Raw genomic sequence first — 20248 nt, 5'->3', positions numbered from 1 at the left:
CAATAGTGAGAAACCGTCCTGGCTACTTAAGAAATGGAATCTGTTAGAGAAGAAAATCTGTTAAATACTAAGTCCATGGGCAAAAACTTCAATGATACACCTGCTAGAGAAAGAGGGTGTGGAACAGGGGTTCACAAACTTGAACCTGCTTCAGAACCAGCTGGACGGCCTGTGAGAACCTCAGTGTCTGGTCCTGGAGTTCCTGTTCAGTATGTCCGTGGTGAAGCTCAAGAACTTGCCAAGTGACGCAGCTGCTGCTGTTCCTGACCTAAGGCTCACAAGCTGAGGACACCTGCTCTAGAAGACGCGCGTCTCAAGCTCCGGCATGCACACAAGTCTCCTGGGGAGTCCTACTAAAATTTAGAGTAGGATTCAATAGGTAGGAGGAGAAGCATGAGAATCCTGCATGTCTGGCCAACTCCCAGATGACCCCATTGCTGCTGATCTGGGGAAGCCAGGCCTAGGGGATGCTCTGTCCAACAGCAGAGAGAGAGAGAGAGAGAGAGAGAGAGAGAGAGAGAGAGAGAGAGATGGGGGTGTGGTAAGAGCATTTAAAATATACTCTTTTAGCACATTTTCAGTATACCAAATTTTTTCTTAATCAAACAAAAAACTCAACTGCAAAGGGTTTTGCTGGAGATCAGAAAAATCACAGGCCTGATTCTTGGCCAAACTGGGAAGCTGGCAAAGTTTGCTTCCGTGTCCTTCCTCTGCTCCCTGTCTGTGCTGACCCACTTTTTCATACGACAGTCCGCTGCCTTCTCGTAGCTCCCCGCTGTCCCTCCGGTCCTAGCCTCTCCCCTCACCTTTCCATCCAGTTTCAATCTTATGAACCTTATGTACCTGTGGCCTGCACACCTGAGATTCTTTCTGTTTTGATTTTTTTCCTCTTTGAAAAATTCATCTTTATATAATAAGTCTAATCCAGTAGATCTCCTTTATCCATGGTTTCCTGTTGAGCAGTTAAGGAAAATTTCAGAAATCAGTAATTCCCAGTTTTTATTTTATTTTAACTTATTTATTTGAGAAGCAGAGAGCCAGAAAAATAGAGTGAGAGCGTGAGAGCGAGCATACTGCCATCTGCTGGTTCACTCCCCAAATGCCCACAACAGCCGGGGCTGGGTCAGGCTGAAGCCAAGCCTCCCACATGGGTGGCAGGGACCCAGTCACTTGAGCCATCATGGGTGCCTCCTGGGGTCGGCCTTAGCAGGAAGCCAGAGCCAGGAGCTGAAGGCGGGTGTCAGGCACAGACACTTTGATATGGGATCCAAGTATCTAATCCACCAGGCCACAGCCTTAAGCTTTAAGTCACGCCTTTCTGAGTCACGTGGGGTCTCAGGCCATCCCACTTTGTGTCCCACTTGGAACATGAAGTCCTTTTTCCAGCGTGTCTGTGCCATACATGCTGCCCGCCCAACACTCCTTTAGTAAGCATCCTGGTGAGGACCTCAGTGCCTAGGTTTCAAATAATCTCAAAAATTTCACTTAATCTCCCCAAGAGTAGTGATGTTGGCAATTCAGAGATGCTAAAAGCTGAAGAAAAGCTGTAAAGTGCTTCTTTTGTGTGAAACACATCGGGTTTGCAGCTATCACCAGTTTTAGGTGTCCACTGGGGATCTCAGGACACATGGCCGTGGACAGGAGGGGACGGCCATAGAAAGGTAAAGTATAATTTCACTTCAGATCACAGGGAGAGACAAAATGTCCACTACAGAAATTCAGAACCAGGGGCCGGCGCTGTGGCACAGCGGGTTAACACCCCGGCCTGAAGCGCCGGCATTCCTTATGGGCACTGGTTCGAGTCCCAGCTGCTCCACTTCCGATCCCGCTCTCTGCTATGGCCTGGGATAGCAATGGAAGATGGCCCACGTGCTTGGGCCTCTGCACCCATGTGGGAGACCCGGAAGAAGCTCCTGGCTCCTGGCTTTGGATCGGTGCAGTTCCGGCCATTGTGGCCAACTGGGGAGTGAAACATTGGATGGAAGACCACTCTGTCTCTGCCTCTCCTCTCTCTGTGTAACTCTTTCAAGTAAAATAAATAAATCTTTAAAAAAAAAAAAAGAAAGAAATTCAGAACCATGCCCTGCCATTAAGGCCAGGACACCTGTCTGTGCTTGCCATGGCCCTTGCTGGAGTTGAATAATGTCGAGGCAGTAGACACAGCGAAGTTGAGGTGGATGTTGGCTTTGCGTTGCAAAGTGGGCCCATTGCTTCTGCAGGGGGCAAGGTCCTATGTACTCGAGTGGTTATCTGCTGCCTCCTAGGGTGCACCTTAGCAGGAATATGGCTCAGCAGTGGAGCTAGGACTCCACAGGACGCAGGCATCCCAAGTGGTGGCCCAATGCACCACATGTCCACTCTTGTTTCTGAGCTTGTTCTATTGTGTTGTTGAGAAATATTTAACTGAATAGATGTACCACAAATTTGTTCACCCTGTTATCTGTTGAGGGATGTTTTCGTTAGTCCTACTTTTTTTTTTTTTTTTTTTTTTTTTGACAGGCAGAGTGGACAGTGAGAGAGAGAGACAGAGAGAAAGGTCTTCCTTTGCCGTTGGTTCACCCTCCAATGGCCGCCGCGGCCGGCGCGCTGTGGCCGGCGCACCGCGCTGATCCGATGGCAGGAGCCAGGAGCCAGGTGCTTTTCCTGGTCTCCTATGGGGTGCAGGACCCAAGCACCTGGGCCATCCTCCACTGCACTCCCTGGCCACAGCAGAGGGCTGGCCTGGAAGAGGGGCAACCGGGACAGAATCTGGCGCCCTGACCGGGACTAGAACCTGGTGTGCCGGCGCCGCTAGGCAGAGGATTAGCCTATTGAGCCACGGCGCCGGCCCGTTAGTCCTACTTTTTAGCTCTTACAAATAAAGCTGCTATGAACACTCATGTTAAGTCCTGCGTGGTCGTAATTTTTTTAAACTTCTTTTGGGTAAATATCTAGAAGTGGGATTGTTGGGGTCATATGGTAACTTTTTTTTTTTTACAGGCAGAGTGGACAGGGAGAGAGAGACAGAGAGAAAGGTCTTCCTTTTCTGTTGGTTCATCCCCCAATGGCTGCTGCTTTTTAAGAAACTGCCAAGCTTTTTCTAAATAGTTGTGTTTTTTTTTATTTTCCTCAAAGTCGTTTTTCCACCATGTTCTCCATCGGTTTGATAAAACATTCTACGTCTACCTTTACTTAATTTAGAGAATTAATTTTGCTGCATTCCAATTGACAGGTGTTATTTTCTTTCATTGTTAGCTGCACATGTGTAACTGTTAGTTAGACACTGTGTCAGAATGGCCTGTTCAAGCAAAAGGACAGAGGTGTCTCTGAAACTGAGTTTTGGGCAAAGAAAGTTTACTTGTACTATTTGCACAATTTTATTTCTCTAACTCATTTTAAGGGAACATTACATTTTGCACGTGATGGAACAAGGACAAAAGCCTCAACCATTTTAGGTTCTTGTTACCCCTGTTTGCTTTGCTTTGCTTTGCTTTTTTCTTTCCTTTTCCTTCTTCCCTCCCTCCCTCCTTCCCTCTCTCTCTCTCTCTCTCTCTCTCTCTCCTTCCTTCCTTCCTTCCTTCCTTCCTTCCTTCCTTCCTTCCCTCTTTCTTTCTTTCTTTCTTTCTTTCTTTCTTTCTTTCTTTCTTTCTTTCTTTCTTTCTTTCTTTCTTTCTTTTTCAAGATTTAATATTTATCTGAAAGGCAGAGTTACAGAGAAATAGAGGCAGGGAGACAGAGAGGTCTTCCACCTGCTGGTTCACTCCCCAGATGACCCTAACAGCTGGAGGTGCAATGATCCGAAGCCAGGAGCCAGGAGCTTCTCTGGGTCTCCCACATGGGTGCAGGGGCCCAAGGACGTGGGCCATCTTCTACTGCTTTCCCAGGCCATAGCAGAGAGTTGGATCGGAAGGGGAGCAGCCAGGACTCCAACTGGCACCCCTATGGGATGCCAGCACTGCAGGTGGCAGCCTTACCCACTACACCACAGCGCCAGCCCCACCCCTGCCTTCTTCCAAGAGACCAGTTCCTGTTCCCCACCCCCCATTCCTCATGCTTCCCCGGGTTTGGAAGCCAGAGGGCCAAACTTGAAGAACGATATGGAGATGCTCCTCTCTGCCTACTACCCCCCCACCCCACCCCTAGCCCACCTAAGACACAAGAGGGCCCAGCCTGCTGGGGTCCAGGCCTCTGCCACATGTTCATTCTTGGTCATGATGGCATTGGTCGACCTCTGTGAGTTTATTTCCTCCGTATAAATTCGGTCTGGCTGTGAGTTCGTCTTCCTCTATTCTGTGTCTCTTTTCTTTCCATTTGGTCCCACGTGTGAGGAGGCACCAATCTGCACCTCTTTTCCTTACTGTATGAACACACCAAGATTATTTTATGTTATACTTCTGTAAGATAAACATAGGAAGCATGTAATGAAGTGAAACTGAGTAGAGAATTGCATGGATGCTATGTTGGCGAACAAGCGTCTGGTTCTCAGAATTCACACCGTCACCATGGTGCAGAATCGCTGGTTCAGAGCTGTGTCTGGGTAGCACTGGGGCCCCGCACACCTGCTGGGAAAGAGGCTTTGGGAACCAAAAAGAGCTCCCATCGTTGGCAGATACGTTTGGGAAATGCCGCCTGGGACGCACTCCTCCTGGGGATTTGCAATGCTTGGATCATGTAAGGACTCCGGGAACTCCTGGTGAAATCTCTAATCTCGTTGAACCAAAGTCACTCGAGTTCATTTGATTCTGGAGCCCTTGTTTCCAGGATCATGCATCAGCCTCCCCCTGAACGTGATGGGCAGTGCTGCTGTACTGTATTCTCGGTGTTTGGATTATGTCGGACTTGAGGGACCCGCGCTGTAAACGGCTTCTACTGGGCAGCTTTGCCCTGTCAGGCAATCCTGAAAAACTTCTTCTAGGACTGCTCAACATCTGGTTTCCCCGTGGCGGATATCGGGGGGCCCTGCTCCTCAAGACAGAGGAAGAGAATGAGGGGTGCCAAATTCTCAGGATAGAGGCACTGACTCCAGGGTGGAGCAGACGGGAGGTGCCTCTGGGATGTCTCTAGGGACAAGATGGCCCCGATGGGTTACCTGCAGGTTGCACTACATAGAAAGCTCCATTGAAAGCATGTTACCCAGCCACTGAGAGCTATAGGAAGAAATGCAAAGACAGCCAAATAAAAGTGAAAAACTTATTTGGTGGACATTTGGGGCAGCGATTTAGATACCACGTGGGGAGCCCACAGCCCGTATCAGAGTGCTTGGGTTTGAGTCCTGGCTCTGCGTCTGATTCTAGCTTCCTGCTAATGTGCACCCTTGGAGGCAGCAGGTGATGGCTGAAGCATGTGGGTGCTGGCACCCGTGTGTGAGACCTGGACTGAGTTGTGGGCTCCTGAGCTGCGGGCATTTGGAGAGTGAACCAGCAGATGGGAGATCTCTCTTTCTCTCTGCTTTTCCAATAAGTAAAATAATAAATTAAAGTTATGCTTTTAAAAAGTAAATATTTATTAACTCAAAGAAAAAAATAAACTTGTCCAGGAGAGAGGAAATTAGAGTTCATTATTTTATTTGGTTCATCAAATAATAATAGTCATATCATAGCAATGCAGACTCTAATGCTGAATTTAACCCTAGTCTGTGGTGTGACGATGCTGGGAGTCTTGGAGGGAAAGGGGCATGGCGGTGAGGCAACACCCTCCCCTGGCAGAACAGGAAGTCAACAGAACAGAACTCACAGAAGCGGAGAGCAGACTGGTGGTTTCCCGAGGAGTGAGGGGGAACAGGAGATGCTACTCGGGACACAAAGCCCCAGGGAGGCGGGAGGAACCAGTGATTTAAAAAATATACACACCCGGGGCCAGTGTTGTGGTGCAGTGGGTTAATGCCCTGGCCTGAAGTGCTGGCATCCCATATGGCACCAGTTAGAGTCCCAGCTGCTCCACTTCCGATTCAGCTCTATACCATGGCCTGAGAAAGCAGTAGAGGATGGCCCAAGTCCTTGGGTCCCTGCACCCACGTGGGAGATCTGGAAGAAGCTCCTGGCTCCTGGCTTCAGATTGGTGCAGTTCTGGCCATTGCGGCCAATTGGGGAGTGAACCAGCGGATGGAAGACCTCTTTCTCTCTCTCTGTCTCTCTCTGTCTCTCTCTCTCTCTCTCTGCCTCTCCTCTCTCTGTGTAACTCTGACTCTCAAGTAAAAAATGGGTAAATCTTTAATATATATATATGTATACACATACACACATCTATGGCAGAGTACTGCGAAAACAGCTATGATGAGCTCTGTACATTTTCATTTCTTGGAGAGTAAATCTCAAATATACTCATCACAAAAAAATGTCAACTATTTGTGGTGAATGGCTAATTAGCTTAGTTTACTCCATGTTGCACATTGTAAATCCATACAATTATAGTTCATCACTGTGGGGATCGTGAATAGAGCCACAGGAGGATCAGGCGCTCACTTTGAAAGGTTCCCAGAGGATCACCCACCTGGCTGCGGTCCCTGTTACAGAGGGTTGCAGTCAGGTCTGTTTAGAGACCAGCCAGCACCTGTCGGTCTGCACGCGGTGGTGCCCTGGGCCCGGGGCTGGCAGCTTGAACCAGGGTTCCATGAGGAACAAGTCCCCTGACAGTTCTCTTTAGAGGGAATTTTGGTTTTAGTTATTGCCAGATGTTCCATTGTAAATCCAAAAGCAGACTCAACTCCCTGGTGTTTTTATTTTATTTTATTTTTATTTATTTGAGAGGTAGAGTTAGAGAGACAAAGAAAGGTCTTCCATCTGCTGGCTCACTCCCTAAATGGCCACAATAAGGGGAGCTGAGCTGATCCGAAGCCAGGAGCCAGGAGCCAGGAGCCAGGAGATTCTTTCAGGTCTCCCTTGAGGGTGCAGGGGCCCAAGGACTTGGGTCATCTTCTACTGCTTTCCCAGGCCATAGCAGAGAGCTGGATTGGAAGAAGAGCAGCCTTGACTTGAACTGGCACTTGAACTGGCAGTATGCCACAGTGTCAACCCCAACTCCCTGGGTTTTAAAAACATGTGCCGTGCTGGTGAACTTCACTCTTGAATTCTATTGCTAAGGTAAGGGGGATGAGAGCAGTGTGCAAATCTACATTTTGGTAATTAAAGGCATCGCGGCTCACTAGGCTAATCCTCCGCCTTGCGGCGCCGGCACAGCGGGTTCTAGTCCCTGTCGGGGCGCCGGATTCTGTCCCGGTTGCCCCTCTTCCAGTCCAGCTCTCTGCTGTGGCCAGGGAGTGCAGTGGAGGATGGCCCAAGTGCTTGGGCCCTGCACCCCGTGGGAGACCAGGAGAAGCACCTGGCTCCTGCCATCAGATCAGTGTGGTGCGCCGGCCGCAGCGCGCTGGCCGCGGCGGCCATTGGAGGGTGAACCAACAGCAAAAGGAAGACCTTTCTCTCTGTCTCTTTCTCTCACTGTCCACTCTGCCTGTCAAAAAAAAACAAAAACAAAAACAAAAACAAACAAAAACAAAAACAAACAAAAACAAAACAAAAAACACGTGCCTTGTGTAGGCAAAGCAGTTCGGCAAAGGTGGAGGCTGCAAGCTGATTTTCAGAGAGCGCGTTTGCTTTCACGTACCTGGTTTTCTGCGCAGAGACCACTGGGCTCTCCTGACGGGACGCTGCTGATCTCCTGAGAGCCGCTGCAGGCGTCCAGCCATCGGGGAGAAGCATGGAACAGCACCACCTCCTCCAGGTCCTGCCTCCACCTGCAGCCCACCCTTGGCGCAGGCTCCAGCTCTGCTCCTCTCGCATTCCTTCCAGGGTTCCATCTCAGTTTTGTGAATGGAGCAGTGAGCTGTGGGGAGAACCAGGCACAGACAAACACTAAGGAGCCACTCTCCGCTCCATGCTGGGACATTCCTTCCCTGGGGAGGTCTGGTCCTGTCTATTCTTCACTGGTGTGTCTTAGCTTATTTCTCGTAAAAAGAAAAAAAAAGCTAAGCGCTAAGAACAGTCACTTATTATTCTGCCACATGGCAGGTTCTGTTCTAAGTGCTTTGTATGTCAGTGATATCACTTAACTTTAGCCTAACTTAGTGGGTCTTCCTTTGCCATTGGTTCACCCTCCAATGGCCGCTGTGGCCAGCGCGCTGCAGCCATCATACTGCGCTGATCTGAAGGCAGGAGCCAGGTGCTTCCTCCTGGTCTCCCATGCGGGTGCAGGGCCCAAGCACTTGGGCCATCCTCCACTGCACTCCCTGGCCACAGCAGAGAGCTGGACTGGAAGAGGGGCAACCGGGACAGAATCCGGCGCCCCGACCGGGACTAGAACCCGCTGTGCCGGCGCCGCAAGGCGGAGGATTAGCCTAGTGAGCCGCGATGCCTTTAATTACCAAAATGTAGATTTGCACACTGCTCTCATCCCCCTTATCTTAGCAATAGAATTCAAGAGTGAAGTTCACCAGCCCGAGCTGCTCCGAGGGTAAGACTGGCCGCTATTCCCTGTTTCCACCACCAGGTGGCACAGTCACCAGGTGGACTTCTCATTTGTCATGAGAAGCTGATACCATAGAGATCTTTGTGTTCACCCGTAATGCGTTCACTTACAGTAACTTGTAGGTTATTTTCTTTTTAAAAGTTTAATGAATTTATTGACTATTTGAAAGACAGAGAAAAGAGACAGACAGACACACACACACAGAGTTTCCAGTCGTTGGTTCACTCTCCAAATGACTGCAACGGCAGGGGCAAGGCCAGACCAAAGCCAGGAGCCGGGAACTCAATCCAGGTCTCCACATGCATGGCCGGGACTCAGGTGCTGGGCTGTCACCCGAGTGCACTCTGGGATTGCACACTAGGAGGAAGCTGGAACTGAAAGTCGAGCCAGGACTGAAACCCAAGCACTCTGACTTGGGATGCCGGCATCGTGAGCAGTATCTTCTGTCAAACACCTGTCCTGTACAGTGAATGTTAGATCCTGGGCATCTTCCTTGTGCCCCACAGTGTGCCTGTGGGGGCACACGAGTGGCTCAGACTACCATTAAGTGAGAAGACCTACTGCAAAGCCAAGTTGACCTTCCCTTACACACGTAGAATACTAGTAGTGACCAACCGTATCATAACCTTCAAGCGATTTGGGGTGAAGGGCCACCATTTGGGTTGGATTCAAATCCTGGCTACACCTCTGTGTCGTCCTGATGTTTTGACCTCTCTCGACCTGGACTCCTTGATTGCAAATTCACAGAACCTTCCACGTTGGGTTGTGGCCAAAATGATTACATGAGAGGAACACAATAAACACCTGGAGTCCAGAGTGCTGTACGTACTCATGAGTGGCAGCTCTAAGGAAGCCCCACTGCACCCCATCTCAAGGACCCCTTCCCTGTTAGAAAAGGGCATTTTGATAAGTGGAGTTTCTTTAGCTCTTTGTGGTTGTTTGCTGGACGTGCTACCATGTCCTCTGCCTAGCATCTCTGTGGCCGGCTGCTATTCCACCAAACAACAGTGCCATAATAGAGTCCTTTAGAAATTGACCTACAGAGGTGCATTTAATCAGAACTTCCTCACGCAGAGGTCTAGCACGGGGCAGTTGACTGCAATCATACTGCCCCCCCCCCCCCATCACCAGCCATCAGGAGATGGCTATGTTTACTCCTCTCCCAGGACCCACCGTTCTGCATACATTTGGCCAGCAGTGGTGCACAGCTTCCTTGCTGGAGAGAGACGCCCCCTGTGCCCAGCTGTTACCCGGGCTGGAGCTAGCATCGCAGAGCGCAAAGCGGGCACCTGGGCTCCTCTGCCCACGGCCAGACTCCCCGAGGGCACATCCCATGAGGCACCAAGGTTAACACCCACCGGCAGTCAGTATTTAACTTTCCACAGAAGATTAGATTAAACATTCGGGTCCACAAAAGCCTCGGGTTGCAGCACAGTTGGCGAGGACTTAGCTGGCTCCAAGCTGCAGGTACTCAGCGGGCGGAGAATTAGGTGCGAGCCTGTAGGGCTCGCTAACACCAACAGGCAGGTTCAGGCCAGCCGGGCTCTGTGAAGCCATTTCCTGCCGCTCACACACTGCACAGGTGGGTAACTTTTACTACACAGTCTTTATTTCTTGTGGAGTTATGCCACAAAATCGTCGGTCTTGCTTTTCCAGGAAACTCAAAGCAATGGCTTTCCTAGCATGTGGCCTGGCTTGTCCTCCCTCCCCCTTTCCTCCCTCCCTCCCTTCTTCCTTCCTTTCCTTCCTTGCTTATTTCCTTGTGATTTCCTTACTTATCTTTCCAGGGATTTCTTTTGGATGAAAAATGTGAAGTTTATTTTTTTTGCGGGGCTTTGTGATGAAGACATAATCATGTCTTCTCTGTTGTTGATATGAACAAGTAGGTCTGCTGCCTTTGGAGGGTCCAGGCGATGCCTGTAACTTATTATCTTTCAGAAATGAGAACTGTGGCCTTTGGGGTGAAATGGCTGGTACTTGCCTTGTGCGTCCAGGTTGCCCGTGCCACAAACCACACATTTGTACCAGGGACCACTGGACTCAGGGGCTCAGCCTGTAGCCTGGAGACAGGACACACTGACTGATGTTGCAAAGCGGACCTTGGCTGGGATGGAGGGTGCGCTGACCACTGGCCTGGGTGACTTGGGTTCGAATCCAGGCGTGGTGGCCAACCTGAGTGCCAGGTGACCTTGGACAGATGATCTAAGCTCTCTGGGCTGTAGCTGTTCCACCGTCCAAGGAGTAAACCAGTCTTCTCCATCTCTAGGGGACCACCCTGTTCTATTACTCAGCAAGAACCATTTATTGGAGATGTAGATCCTGTTGGGCTAAATCCTAAGAAATTGCCAATATCTGACCTTTCTTAACTTACATAAGTAGTTAGTGCATAGGCTTCAAAAGACCATAAGTAATAGTTGTCTTGGCATTAGTAAAGTAAATGCCTCACGGTGCTCTACGGCAGAGATAAGTCTATATACGAAATATACCAGGTGATTATGAATTAAATGTCGTTGTGAGAATCAACCATTAAAATCAACTCACAGTTTGCATGTCCTACTATGAAGTCCCTCAGTGAGATTGCTTTCAGACGCTGGGACTCAGTGTTTTTCCTGCAGTCGGTCGTGACATAGACAATGACTTGAATATCTCCTCTCTAGCCACGCCTCAGCAGTAAAAATGTGACCCCCACCACCCCCGCCACCTTCTCCCCCCGACTCGACTTTTTCAGCCTGGCCAGGGGTCAGCACTTTAGCTATTTAATCCCCACAGGCTGCGTGATTAGGTCTTATCAAACGCACCTTCTGATCTGCTTAACACTGGGCCTCAGTGCTGATCAAAGAGCTGAATAAACAATCAGCACCGATGGCCGCTAGCTCTCAAGGGCGGTGGGGGCTGCCCGCCCGCACCTGCAAGGAACCCAGATGACCCCAGTGGAATTCAGCCCTGGGTCACTCCTCTCAAAGATTTCGTCACAGAAATCCTTAGAGCAGCTAAAGGGGGCCCGGGGGTCCCCTGAAACCAAACAGAGAGTTTCCAATGTGCCTATGTGTGCATTTCTGGGGAAATTAAAACCAAACAGTTTAATTTTTCTGAAGATCTACAGCATTCACCCACCTGTAAATATGTTAAGACTCACTGCTCTGGTAGTTTCCAGAGAATTCCACAGAGAAAGAAAATCATTCATTCGATCATTCGTTCTTCTGCAAACAGTTAGTGAGATCCGCTTTGTGCCAATGCTGTGTGGGTTCAACACGGATAGAACACTTCCTGTAATCCAGGGCTCTGACCCTCAGCCGGGTGCTTCCAGTGACGTCATCTCTCTGTGCCTTCCTTTGTACAATCAGGATAAGAAATACCAGTTTCATGGAGTAGTTGTGAGCAGTAAAGAGGTAATTTAAAAAAGAGATAAAACCAGTATGGCAGTTTGCAGGAGGAGCAGACTGGGGGGCGGGGGGGAGATCAGGCAACCCCTGGGCTCCTAACTACAGGAGAAACAGAAAGCACACATGGTGTTTCTTTCTTCTGCGATGTTGAAGGACAAATCATCGCAATCCGGTTCCAAGATCTTAATTGGCTTTACTTCCAATTCTAGAATCAGGCACATTTCATTCTGTAAGACACAGTGAGTGTTCCAACGGGCTCAGCAGAAAGTCAGTGTTATAGACGAGACGCAGAAGAGCCGAAGAAAGCCCCAACCAGGGAAAGTGGAGTGGTCATGGCAAAGTTACTTGGCTTGGAAGGTGGGAAAACAGCTTATTGGTGACCGTGGAGTTAAAACAAAGGGAACTTCCTTACGCTAGTTGAAACCTGTTGGGGGAGGGAGGATCAATTATTACATCTCTCTCTCTTGACTTCTCAGGAAGGTCAGATGAGCAAGTAGTTTTGATTTGGTGACATAGATAGAACCTTAGCACGAGTGACTCCATTTTGATTTTTAGCCAAAACAATGGCCTCTCATGGTGTTCAACACAGGACAAGGCAGGAAAAAATCACATGGAAAACCCCGATCCCCGCACTGGTCCTTCCTCTTCCCATCCACGCCAGCTGCCCCCTCCACAACTACTTCAAGTGACCCATTCCTAGCCTAGCTCTGCAATCTGGGGGTTCCGCTTGAGGCAGCCAGGTTCCAGGTGGCCCAAGTCCACATCCAAACCTCCCTCTGCCACGCCCTGGTCCCTCAGACAACTCAAGTACTTGCCTGGGTGTTTCACGTGGTGCGAAGCTAATGAGTGACTTTGGCGAAAACATTTACAGAAGGGCACTGGGAGGGCGCGGCCCTTCTCGCCACCCCCCCCTGTAGAATACTGGGACTTCTGCTTCTTTCACTGGCAGGAGTCACTGGTGGAACTCACAGCCCACGGCGGGACCACGCGTCAGGGCCACACAGGTTGAGCATTGCTTACTTACAGTGCTGGGGTCCAGAAGTGTTTGGCACTTGGGATCTCTTCAAATTTCGGAATAGCCAGGCCAGCTCTCTGCTGTGGCCAGGGAGTGCAGTGGAGGATGGCCCAAGTGCTTGGGCCCTGCACCCCATGGGAGACCAGGAAAAGCACCTGACTCCTGGCTTCAGATCAGCGCGGTCCACCGGCCTCAGCGCGCCGGCCGCAGCGGCCATTGGAGGGTGAACCAACGGCAAAGGAAGACCTTTCTCTCTGTCTCTCTCTCTCTCACTGTCCACTCTGCCTGTGAAAAAAAAAAAAATTCGGAATAGGCTCATGTCTATATGAGACATTGATCGTGGGGATGGGACCCAGGTCTAGCCATAAGATTCATTCATGTTTCATGGACACTTTACACAGCCTGCCAGTTTCAACTGCATTTTGACCGTGACCCACAACCTGTCACATGAGGTCAGGTGTGGAATTTCCTACCCGTGGCGTCAGAGCAGGATGCAAAAAGTCAGATTTGAGAGCATTTCGGATTTTGGATTTTCAGATTAGGGCTGCTCAGCTGGGAGTGGGGAAGCGGGGCAGGACAGAGGAGCTCAAACCCCTCAGCTGCTTGTCATGTTGCTCCTGCAAAGGGACCCCACGTACGAGGGAGGGCCTCACGTGGCCCAGGACACACGTGGGGTTCCTTCAGAGCCCGCGAGCCGCCGCCCTTCTGCCCCAGGCTTTCTCCTCTAAGGATCCTCGCACAAAGCTTCCCTACGCCCAGCCCTTGGACATTTCTTCCCCCAAAGCTGTGGGTGGGGTGGGGTGGGGTTGGCAGAAACACAGGGTGAAAGGCTCGTGGGGTAGAACTCCTGCCCCGTCGCGTTTCCAAGATGAACCCTGACAGTACAGAGGGCGGGGGCGCGCGTGGGGATGGGCTGCCACGCGACACTTGGCGGAAGTGTGGACTCAGCCACGAAGAGACCTTGTCTTTTTCGGGGGTGGAAGAGCCAGGGGGAGGTCTTGAGGGCTGAAAGCTGACTCCTCTGCTCTCTTCTGCTGTGACCTGCGCTATTGCAAGGGAGAAGAGGCAGATGGGCGTGTGATTGGGCAACGTGCATCCAGTGCAAACTTCTCTGTTGAGTTTCTTTCCAACTCCTAAGCTCTGTGTGGCAATGAGAGGGAGGGAACGATCTCAGGGCCTTTAGAAAAATAGATCTTAAAACAGCAGAGCAAGCAAAGTGTACTGGTTACAGGAATTCTCAGTGAGGGAGTTAGTGTTTAATGGGTGCAGAATTTTAGTCTGGGATGATGAACAACTTCCAGAGATGGATTTAAAATAAATCAACGTTTGAGAGAGAGATGGATAATTTTCACACCATGTTATATCAAAATATCAACTTCCAGTATTTAACCTTCAAATACATGGTAATAATTATGAAAAAAGTCCTGTTGTTCTTTAAAAATGAAACATGATCTGAGGGCTTTTTTCCTTGTTGTACAAACAGATAATACTATTATTAAAATAGTCTGCTTACTCCTACTACCATGTACTGTTTAAGATGCCTTGTTTTTGGCATATAATTTATGCGTAATTACTTGTTATTCTTAGAGGAGGAAAAAACCTTGTCCAAAATGGAAGTTGCTTTCTGACTTTAATTTTTTTTTTTTTATTTTTTGAAAGTCAGAGCTACAGAGAGAGAGGAAGTGACAGAGAGAAAGAGAGAGATCTTCCATTTGCTGGTGCACTCCCCAGGTGACTGCAATGTCCTGGACTGGGCTGGTCAGGAGCCAGGAGTTTCTTCCAGGTTTCCCACATGGGTGCAGGGGCCGAAGCACTTGTGCCACCCTCCACTGCTTTCCCAGGTGCATTAGCAGAGAGCTGGATTGTAAGTGGAGCAGCCGGGACTCGAACCGTCGCCCACATGGAATACTGGTGTCATAGGCAGTGGCTTTACCTCTATACCACAGCTCTGGCCCCAGAAGAAAAGATATACTTTTAAGTACACTACCTACCATTAGCACTTTGATCTATTTACTTCCAGTCTTTCTCATTTTCTTAAATATGTAAATATTTATTTATATATATGTACATATCAAACATATGAGGGTACTTCAATAAGTTTGTGGGAAATGGAATTAAAAGATAAGTTTAGGGGCCAGCGCTGTGGCATAGTGAGTAAAGCCGCTGCCTGCAGTACCAGCATCCCATAAGGGTGCTGGTTCAAGTCCGGCTGCTCTGTTTCTGATCCAGCTCCCTGCTATGGGCTGGGAAAGCAGTAGAAGATGGCCCAAGACCTTGGGCCCCTGCATCTACATGGGAGACCTGGAAGAAGCTCCTGGCTCTTGGCTTCAGATCAGCCCAGCTCTGGCTGTTTCGGCCATTTGGGAAGAGAACCAGCTGTTGGAAGACCTCTCTCTCTCTCTCTCTCTCTGCCTCTGCAACTCCGCCTTTCACATAAATAAAGAAATCTTTTTTAACAAAAAGATGTCTACTTTGATGCAAAATTTTTGAAATCTATGCATAGCTTTCCCATAATATGCATGTTCTTTGAACTTTTAGAAGCCCACATATATGTACATAAAATGCACATATAATACAAGTATAATTTTATGTCTGCCATCAAAATTTTATTATAAAATAATTATGCATGCAAGAAATGAATGAAATGTGTGTGCTCAACTCAAAGACTTACAAAATATGCATTTACTCAATCACTAGGCAGGTTAAGAAGGAATGTACTGCTACCCTTCCCCCAGCCCTCCCTTGTAATGACGGAGCTTTGTTCACGGACATCATAATTTATATTACAGAAGGAGGGAAACATGTCTGCTCTATCCAACTGGACAGAGACACTGGAAAATGTCTTCAAAAGGATTTTTGTCACCTACATGGACAACTGGCGCAGGAACACGACGGCCGAGGAAGAGGCGCTGCAGGCCGAGGTGGACGCCGAGAACTTCTACTACGTCATCCTCTACCTCATGGTGATGATTGGCATGTTCTCCTTCATCATCGTGGCCATCCTGGTGAGCACGGTGAAGTCCAAGAGGCGGGAACACTCCAACGACCCCTACCACCAGTACATCGTGGAGGACTGGCAGGAAAAGTACAAAAGCCAGATTTTGCATTTCGAAGAAGCCAAGGCCACCATCCACGAGAATACGGGCGCGGAGGGGTTCAAAGCGTCCGCCTGACCGGGGAGAAAGGCACAGGGCCTGGCATGCAGACGTGAAGACAGACCAGTGCCGTCCAGCAAGTCTCGGTTGGTTCGACAACCGAGACAGACGACATTTCAATCTAAGTGACTTGTGTTTGCCTATCAGAGCAGTGTTTTGTGCCAAAGATCTCTTACTTTCTGTCCAGTGGAAATGCCATGTTAGTCCATGTCAACCGCAAATGAACGCCAAATTGAACATATAGTGCCTGGGCAGTGGCAGTGGAAAAAGGGAGAGATTTATGAATGACTGAATCTTCTCTCTCACAGAACATCATTTGCACGTGACTGGCTCAATGTGTAAATAGTCCGAATGTTATGGACCAGCCGAGGTTCAAAACCTACCCCTTGTGCACCCATTGAGATAGGAGTGTTTATTTATTAATTCACGTGTGCGGAGTCTGAAGTGACGAAGAGCAAAGCCATGGCACTGTCGTGCAGTTCGCTTCTTGGAAAGCCTGAAGAACAGGGGCTGGCATCGTAGCATAGCTGGTTAAGACTCCGCTTGCAAAGCTGGCACCCTGTATGGGTGCCAGTTCAAGGCCCGGCTGCTCCGCTTCCAATCCGTTTCCTTGCTAATGCGCCTGGGAAAGCAGTGGAGGGTGGTCCAAGCCCTTGGGTCCCTGAATCCACCTGGCAGTTCAGGAAGAAGCTCTGGAATCCCAGTTTTGGTCTTGCCCAGCCCCAGCTGTTGTGGCCATTTTGGGAGTGAATCAGCAGATGGAAGACCTCTCTCTCTCTCTCTCTCTCTCTCTCTCTCTCTCTCTCTTTGTCTCTCCTCTCTCAGTAAATCTGCCTTTCATGTACATAAAAATAATAAATAAATCTTTTAAAAAAGAGTTTAAGAAGAATATTTCAAAATAATCATACTAGATAAGTAGAATATTTTAGAACTGTCTGCTGCAACTTCCATATTTTTTAGCTGATAGTTTAAGTTACACAGAAAAATAACCTTTAAAAGATCTGTTTGCTTTAAGAAAAAGAAAAAAAACATTGCTTTGCAAACATCTTACTTTCTTTCACTCAAATTTATTTTCTTCTCGTTCTAATTACTGATTTTCTTGTTTGAAAAGACTACAGAGGGGCTGGCACTGTGGCATAGTGGGTAAAGCTGCTGCCTGCAGCGCCGGCATCCCACATGGGCACCAGCTCCAGTCTCAGCTGCTCCACTTCCGATCCAGCTCTGCTGTGGCCTGGGAAAGCAGTAGAAGATGGCCCAAGTCCTTGGGCCCCTGCACCCGTGTGGGAGACCTGGAAGAGGCTCCTGGCTCCTGGCTTTGGATTGCTGCAGCTCCAGCCATTGTGTTCATTTGGGGAGTGAACCAGCAGATGGAATAGCTCTTCTCTCTCTCTCTCTCTCCCTCTGTGTGTGTGTGTATGTGTGTCTGCCACTCTGTAACTCTGCCTTTCAAATAAATAAATAAATCTTTAACAAAAAAGAAAAGATCAAAGGTACAGAAAGCGTTCAAAATGATGCTGTATGTTGAAAAGCTACACAACAGGGCTGGAATTTTGACACAGTGGATTAAGTCACCGCTTAAGAACCCGGCATCTCATATGAGTGCTGGATTGAGTCCTAGCTGCTCTGCTTCTAATCCAGCTCCCTGCTAATGCATCTGGGAAGGCAGCAGAAGATGGCCCAAGTGCTTGGGCCCCTGCACCCATGTGGGAGACCCAGATGGAGTTCCTGCCTCTTGGCTTCAGCCTGGCCCAGCCTCAGCCATTGCAGCCATTTGGGGAGTGAACCAGCAGGTGGAAGATCTCCCTTTCTCCCACTCTTTCTTCATGATTCCGCCTTCCAAATAAACAAATAATTCTTAAGAGAGAGAGAGAGAGAAAGAGAAAAACTAGACAGTAACTGGTTAATATTTTATACTTTGGGGAAATATTGGTAATAGATGCAAAATTTCAGATAACAGAAATAAACTCAAGAGATCTATTGTACCATAAGGTAACTTTGTTAATAACCATATATTATACATATTCTTGAAAAAATGCTAAGACAGTGGATGTGAAGTCTTCTCCCCCTCAAAATGATGACCAAGGGAATCCACAAGCTGACTGGGTAGATTTAGCCATTCCACGCTATATATTCCAAAACATCAGTTTAAGTAAAATGTTAAAAACAGCTTGCATGAAGGGGCCAGGACTGCTGTGGTTTGCACGTGGTTGGCTCCTGCCGAATGTATGGTGGAATTTGGTTGCAATGCAACAGGGCAGAAGGGTGGTGCCACGAAGAGGGTTTGGTGTCTTTCTCAAGAGGTGAGCTCCCTCGGGCATGGGTGAAGTCTCCCTCTGGCCTTCACTGCCCCCTCCTCTCTTCCGTTACACTCTCCTTTGCTGCTCGCTGCTTTGTCAAGTGTGGGGCAGGGTGAGGCCTCACCTCACCCGGTCAGCTTCCCCTTGGGGCACTGGAGGAACGCCACCTCTTTATACCCATGTTCGATACACAGCTGCCAAAATCATTCACCCTAATTTGCCATTTCAGTATCACCACCCACGAGACCCGGGCTTTCCACTTCCACTCCCACAACTGAAAATGCCAATTCAAACAGGCTTTTCAAGTTCCCTCTGCTGTGTCTCCTGGTTCCACATGGCCTGAGTACCACTTGTTTCTTTTTTTCTTTCCTTTTTTTTTTTTTTTTTTTAAGATTTATTTACTTAAGAGGCAGAGTTAGAGACAGAGAGAGGGAGAGACAGAGAAGTCTTCCATCCCCTAGTTCACTCTCCAAATGGCTGCAAAGGCCGCAGCTGGGTTGATCCCAAGCCAGGAGCCAGGAGCTTCTTCCAGGTCTCCCACGTGGGTGCAGGGGCCCAAGGACTTGGGCCATCTTCCACTGCTTTCCCAGGTCATCAGCAAAGGACTGGATTGGAAGTGGAACAGCCAGGATTCAAACGGGCACCCATATGGGCTGCTGGTGCTGTAGGCGATGCCTAACCTACTAGGCCACAGTGCTGGCCCCCCACTTGTTATCGTGTAGCTCGGAAGTTAATTAAGAAGGGAGCCACGTTGATCCACATTACCCAGGGCCACGTCCCAGCTCTGACACTTGCTGGATTTAAAGCTCTAAGCAGGGGCAGGCATTTAGACTCCTGTGTATCATGCTGGAGTTCAATACCCTGCTCTGGTCCCTAACGCTAGCTTCTTGCTAACGCAGACTCTGGGAGTCAGTGGTGATGGCTCAAATAATCGAACCCCTACCACCCACATGGGAGACCTGGGTTGAGTTCTCAGCTCCCAGCTCCCAGCTCTGGCTTGGCCCAATCTCAGCTCTTGCAGGCATTTAGGATTAAACCAGAGCATTATAAAATGAATTTTATAAATCGCTGAGAAAATTTATGAACGTCTTTAAGGCTTAAAGAAAAACAAATTAATCTCTTTGTGTTACCATTGCATTAGTGCAATGATTATAATTATAGTATGTCCTTTATTGGCTTGTTATGGTACTTAAAACAGCCTCAAAGTACTTAGAACAAAGGCACTTTAATTACTTGCCTTCCTTTGTTAACAAAACAACCCCCCATACCCCTAAGTCTGTTCTCTCTGCCTTCCCTAATATTTTATACTTCACTGCCAGAGTCGAAATGGGGTTTGCAGTTAGATTACCTGGATGCAAATCTCCATTCTGCATGGCCATTTGCTCATGGTCTAGCACCAGCCACTCCATCTCCCCCGGCCTCTATTTCCTTGTCCCCAGGAGGGTGAGCTGAGTACATGGGGAAAACGCTATAGGGGGCCGGCGCCGTGGCGTAGCGCAGCAGGTTGAAGCCCTGGCTTGAAGCACCAGCATCCCATATGGCCGCCGGTTTGAGTCCCAGCTGCTCCACTTCCGATCCAGCTCTCTGCTGTGGCCTGGGAAAGCAGTAGAGGGTGGCCCGAGACCTTGGGCCCCTGCACCCATGTGGGAGACCTGGAAGAAGCTCCTGGCTTTGGATCAGCGCAGCTCCGGCCGTGTGGCCATCTGGGGAGTGAACCAGCGGGTGGAAGACCTTTCTCTCTTTCAAGTAAATAAATCTTTAAAAAAAAGAAAAAGAAAACGCTATGGACATTCCATCTCCTTATCCTTATACCAGGGGACTTCAAAAAGTCCATAAAAACAATGGCATGAAGAGATTAGCTATAACAAGCAATAGACTTTTCTTCTAATTAACCTTTAATCCCATTTTCCACGAACTTCTGCAGGCCCGCTCCTATGAGTGTTCAGTTTGTGCCTCCCC

General features: G+C 48.9%; 1 protein-coding gene and 1 long non-coding RNA gene across 4 annotated transcripts; one reads left to right on the top strand and one right to left on the bottom strand.

The window, feature by feature from the left end:
- Positions 1 to 6720: 6720 nt before the first annotated feature.
- Positions 6721 to 11771, bottom strand: LOC149126902 (uncharacterized). Of its 3 annotated transcripts, none has more exons than XR_016232281.1 (3): positions 11554 to 11771; positions 7579 to 7797; positions 6721 to 6922 (listed from the first exon to the last, which is right to left on the bottom strand). It is a non-coding gene; the product is annotated as an uncharacterized LOC149126902 (long non-coding RNA). The 3 variants fall into 3 exon arrangements; XR_016232279.1 differs by lacking the exon at positions 11554 to 11771 and adding an exon at positions 10981 to 11140; XR_016232280.1 differs by lacking the exon at positions 11554 to 11771 and adding an exon at positions 9798 to 9934.
- On the top strand, positions 9739 to 16839 carry KCNE2 (potassium voltage-gated channel subfamily E regulatory subunit 2). The gene is given in 2 exon segments (NM_001198937.3): positions 9739 to 10021; positions 15627 to 16839. A coding segment is annotated over 1 exon segment (372 nt). The 5' UTR covers positions 9739 to 10021; positions 15627 to 15638; the 3' UTR covers positions 16011 to 16839.
- The last annotated feature ends 3409 nt before the right edge of the window (positions 16840 to 20248 follow it).

Source organism: Oryctolagus cuniculus, chromosome 4, assembly GCF_051225735.1.
Source record: "Oryctolagus cuniculus isolate XC-2025 breed Fujian yellow rabbit chromosome 4, ASM5122573v1, whole genome shotgun sequence".
NCBI classification, from domain to species: domain Eukaryota; kingdom Metazoa; phylum Chordata; class Mammalia; order Lagomorpha; family Leporidae; genus Oryctolagus; species Oryctolagus cuniculus.
The sequence above is the reverse complement of the archived record's forward strand: the minus strand, read 5'-3'. Positions and strand labels throughout refer to the sequence as shown.